Source organism: Pteropus alecto, unplaced genomic scaffold (assembly GCF_000325575.1).
Source record: "Pteropus alecto unplaced genomic scaffold, ASM32557v1 scaffold189, whole genome shotgun sequence".
In the NCBI taxonomy this organism is placed as follows: Eukaryota; Metazoa; Chordata; class Mammalia; order Chiroptera; family Pteropodidae; genus Pteropus; species Pteropus alecto.
Window position 1 is genome coordinate 435,274 of NW_006442117.1, and position 4,632 is coordinate 439,905.

The 4,632-nt window shown below is 70.0% G+C and overlaps 1 protein-coding gene across 1 annotated transcript; it reads right to left on the minus strand.

Annotated features, from left to right (window-relative positions):
* Positions 1–65: 65 nt before the first annotated feature.
* Positions 66–4,416, minus strand: AGT (angiotensinogen). The gene is made up of 4 exons (XM_006920745.2): positions 3,578–4,416; positions 1,618–1,885; positions 772–916; positions 66–289 (listed from the first exon to the last, which is right to left on the minus strand). Exons 1-4 carry the CDS (start codon positions 4,404–4,406, stop codon positions 98–100), a joined length of 1,434 nt encoding a protein of 477 aa, XP_006920807.1. The 5' UTR covers positions 4,407–4,416; the 3' UTR covers positions 66–97.
* Between the last annotated feature and the right edge of the window lie 216 nt (positions 4,417–4,632).

Sequence of the window (4,632 nt, forward strand, 5' to 3'; positions counted from 1 at the left end):
CCCCTGAGGCCCGGGCCTCTGGCCAGCCCGCGCCGAGCTGCTGGAGGGACGCGGGAGACGCACGGGCGGGTTCGAGTCGCTGCGCTGGCCCGCGGGCTCACACGCCACGCAGCGGGTTGGTCACACGGCCCATGAAGTGCACGGCGGTGGAGTCCTGCTCGTAGATGGCGAACAGGAACGGGCTGTTCAGGGTCACCTCCAAGGTCTCGGGGCCCGCTGGCTGGGGGGCAGACTCTGTGGGCGGCTCCTCCTCGTCGGCTTTGAGCTCAAAGAGGATGCTGTTGAGCACCTGCGAAGCAGCGGGCGTGGGCGGAGGGCAGGTGGGCACGGTGCCTGCCCGCCCGCGGGTCCCTTGCTCACACGCCAGCTCCTCCAGTGTGGCCCTGGGGCCCGCCATGTCCCCCTGCACCTGCCGCCCCCTCCGCCGCGGCCACCGGTGCTGGGTCCTCCCCGGTTCGGCATGTGGGCCGCCCCCGCGGTCTCTGGACCGGGAGGGGCAGGGACCAGCTCCCCCAGCAGCAGAGGGAGCAGGCCCTCGTCACCGCTGAGCAGGCGTTCCCCGGGGTGGCCCCGGTTTGGGGCGCTGACTCTGCCGGCCTAGAGCTGATCCTGCTGTGGACCCGGGCAGGCCCCGACTGCTCTAAAAGTCCCTGGGCTCCGGGCACCTCCCCACCTGTTCACACCCGCCTGGCCATGCCCTCCCCTCCATCCTGGCCCTGCCCGTCCACGCTCCCGCCCCACGAACACACAGACGGCTCGGCCGCACCGTACCTGTCCGACCCTGAGCTCTCGGTCGCTGATTCCGCCCAGGTTGGCCCCGGCGCCCAGCAGCGTCGGCAGCTTGGCCTGGGCGAGCAGGTCCTGCACGTCATAAGTGTCTCGCAGCGCCAGCTGGGGCACGGTCAGGCGGATGGCCCTGGGGGACGGTGTGCAGTTAGGGAGGCCCCGGTGGCCCCTGTGAGGCCCGCGCCACCCAGGGAGGGAGCGGGGGAGGCGGGGTCGGCCTCCGTGCCCCACACGTCACCTGCCAGCTCAGGCGGCCTCAGCGAAGCCCCTTCCAGCCTCCCAAGAGCCCACATGTGTCCCCAGGGACACAGCGACCCCTCACGAGCTGGTGGCACAGCAAGCCCACAGCAGCCAAAGGGGGAGGGTGACCCCAGTGTCCATCGATGGATAAATGGACAAGCAAAATGCAGTCCGTCCACGCAAAGGGACATCAGTGTTAAGGAGGAAGGCATGTGACACAGGCTGCCACATGGGGAACCTCGAGGACATTACGGGAAGGGAAATAAGCAGGCGACAAGATGACAAGTACTGTGCGAGTCCACCGGTACGAGGTCCCCAGAGTCAGAGTCACAGGGACACGGAGTGGGAGAGCGGGTGCCAGGGTGGGGGAGGGGGAGGGGAGTGTGTTTAGTGGGGACAGTGGCAGTTTGAGACAATGAAAGGCTCGGGCGGTGGCGGGGAAAAGCGTGTCTCCCGCACCAGGCAGGTCTCGTGAGGGCCCCCGCTCTGCACAGCTCCGTGCCCGGGGCTCAGCCAGCCCAGTGCTGCGTCCCCCACTGTGCTCTCGCCCTGGGCAGGAAGGGCCGGGGGTGTCCCCGCCGCCCCCCTCACCTGGGAGACAGGTTCTTGGTCCACATCGGGAGGTCATACTGGAAGGCGAGGGCCTCGGCCTGCGGCAGGTCTGAGGCACGGTGGGGCTGGATCAGCAGCAGCCAGGCGTTGTCACTGAGAGGCACTCGTGTCACAGAGAGGTTGCTGTGGGTGTCACTCCAGTGCTGGAAGGTGCCCGTGCTCGAGAGCATGGGGACGGGCACGGAGGTGGCGTTGTCCACCCAGAAGTCCCGGAGCCCGGCCAACAGGGAGAAGCCCTTCATCTGCGCTGGACCAACAGGGACGCAGGAAGTGTCACCGGGCCGCAGACTCTGGATCCCACCCCGGTGACAGTGCGTGCTGAGCAAACGGCGCCAGAAGCTCATGGGACCCCAGTCGCCTGCCACCCGCCTCGCTATTTGGAGACACCCCACTGTGCGTGGGGACCCCTAGGCCGCTGCCCTGGGGGGCCTGGGAGCTGCCGCGCAGCTGTTCTCTGTCACGTGGACACGCCGGGCCGGGCGGGAGTGGCCGCACCTCTGCCGGAGACCGAGGCAGGGAAGGCCCGGCGCGAGGCCGGAGGGCCGGACGGCGGCCGGACTGCAGAGCACCCGGCGCTGCGGCGTCTTGGGCCCGGTTCGCCTGTGTCCAGGTCCCGCCTGCCTCCTGTCCGGCTCCGGCCCACGGGGCCACGTGGACAGGCGCTTTCCCGAAGTGAGGCCCCTTCCATGACACCAGCGGCTCTGGCTCTGCCCTCGTGGGCACGACCGCCTGTCTCCGTGAGCCCTTCTTCCTGCTTGGGGACGCAGGCCACGCCACGCTGTGGCCACCCTGTGCCATCTGTGCCAGGACCTGGGACCTGAGCAGCTGGCTCTGTCCTCTCCCTCCTGCAGCTAAAGGCCCCGGGGTCCTCGCCATCATGGAGCCCCGCCCAGCTCTGCCTTTCCCTGCTGGCTCATGGGCTTCTGGCCCCAGGAGGCGGCACACCTTGATGGAGCCTTGTCCGTGTCCCTCAGACACGCCCCTCCCCTGCCCACCCGTCAATCAGGGTGCTCACGCCTGCCCCGCACCGAGCACAGGCCCCCGGGACGCCCTGTGGGCAGGACGCTGGCCCACGCAGCTCCGGCCACCGAGGGCCTCCAACCTTCCCAGCAGCGTGGCGTCTCTACCTCCGGTCCCCCCGTGTTTCCGGCCCTGCCTTCCACGGGTGCCTGGGCCCAGCCGAGTTAGGCCCACGCAGAGCCGCTCCTGCCCCGGCCGACCCCAGGCCCCGTCCACGCCCCAGCGTCCCTCGGAGCTCCCTGAGCCTCCCCGACACGGGCGCTTCTGCAGGCTGTGTCCAGCCATTCGCCACGGGCTCTGGGCCCCTGAACTTTAACCTGCCGGGCCAGGTCTGCACCCCCTTCCTGCCCGGCCCCCCGAGATGCCAGCTCAGAGCGTCGCAGACACTGAATCCTCACGGCTGTTTGCTGAATGGACGTGCAGCCGTGCTGGTGATAAACGCCACCACGAAAGTGATCCCGGCAAGCTAACGGGGTGTTTTACACGGGACGGTGACCTCGAGACACAGGAACCCAGCCCTTCTGAGTGGCGGCTGGGCTGTGGGGCCAGGGGAGGTGGCTTTGGGTCCCGGGTCCCCGGCTTGTGGCTGGGCCACCTCGGAAAAGTCACTTTGTTTCTCTGAGCCTCTGTCTTCCCGTAACCAAGACAGCGACATCTCGCTGCATCGCAGGGGACCAAAGCCGAGGTTGAAAGGACACGGCCACAGCCACAGCCGGGCAGCGGGTGGGCAGGCGGACGCCCAGCCAAGGAGCCCCGCAGGGCCACCGCCCCGGCTCCTCGAGGGCAGCCCCAGGCACCTCCTCACTCCCGCCTGCTGCCTGCTCCGAGGCCCCGCTCAGCTGGGCCTGAAGTTCAGAGATGGGGCTGGGGGGACCCCGTGGCATCCGCCCGGGGCACAGCCCCCCGGAGGGCAGCTTACCTTGGAAGTGGATGTAGGCATCGAAGAGCAGGGTGCTGTCTGGGTTGAGCCCCATTACGGGGCTGCCCAGGTCCCAGCCGGTCGCGGCCTCCATGAACCTGTTGATCTTCTCAGCAGCGAGGTCTGGGTCGGTGGCCAGGTCCAGGGAGCGCGGGAGGGTGACCGGGGCGAAGCGGGCCAGGCCCTGCACGAACGGCTGCTTCAGGCGCAGGCCGGGCGCCGTGAAGAGGCCCAGCACGGTGGACAGGAGCAGCCTGGCCCGGCCGCCGGCCCTGCCCCGGGCCACGAGGAGGCCCTGGGCCGTCTGCAGGGAGGCGAGGACCTTGTGGCCGTCCAGACGGGACGTGCAGCTCTGGCCCTCCCCGGGGACCCCCAGGAAGGCCTGCAGCCTGCTGGCCGTGGGGTCCAAGGCCCCCAGGTAGAAGGAGGCCAGCGTGCCGAAGACGGCCGTGGGGGAGAGAACGGCCCCCCCGGGCGCGCCCCGCGTCTCCGCCCGCGCCTTGTGGAGGCGGGAGCCCAGGAAGTTGAGCAGCATGCCCACCGCAGCCACCCGCGCCTGGTCGCCGTCCTCCAGCTTCTGGGCGGCCAGCGCCAGCTGTCCCCACAGTGCCTCCTCGTCCACGGGGGGCGCCCTGGCCTGGATGGGGGCCGGCGTGAGGCTCGGGTGCGGGGCGGGCTCCGCAGTGGGCTTCTCCAGCCTCTCGCAGTTGCTCTTGCTGTAGACGAGGAGGTGGAAGGGGTGTATGTACACCCGGTCGCCGGCGGCCAGGCCAGCCCAGGCCAGGACACAGAGGACGGCGGCCCCGAGGCTCGCTCCTGCGGGACTCATCTCGGGGGGGCGGCTCCTTCCGCGCGGCCTGGAACGGATTGCGGAGGTGAGCAGTGTCTCCAGCCGAGGTCTGGCCGGCCGGCTCTCACCTGCAGCCGCGGGCCCGGACCAGCCCGGACCAGCCCACCCGTCTACAGATTTCGGGGTGCAGCGCCGGCCTCCAGGGAAAACACTGTGCAACCCAGAGGCAGGACGCACGGCCACGGCCACGGGGCGCGGTCTGCAG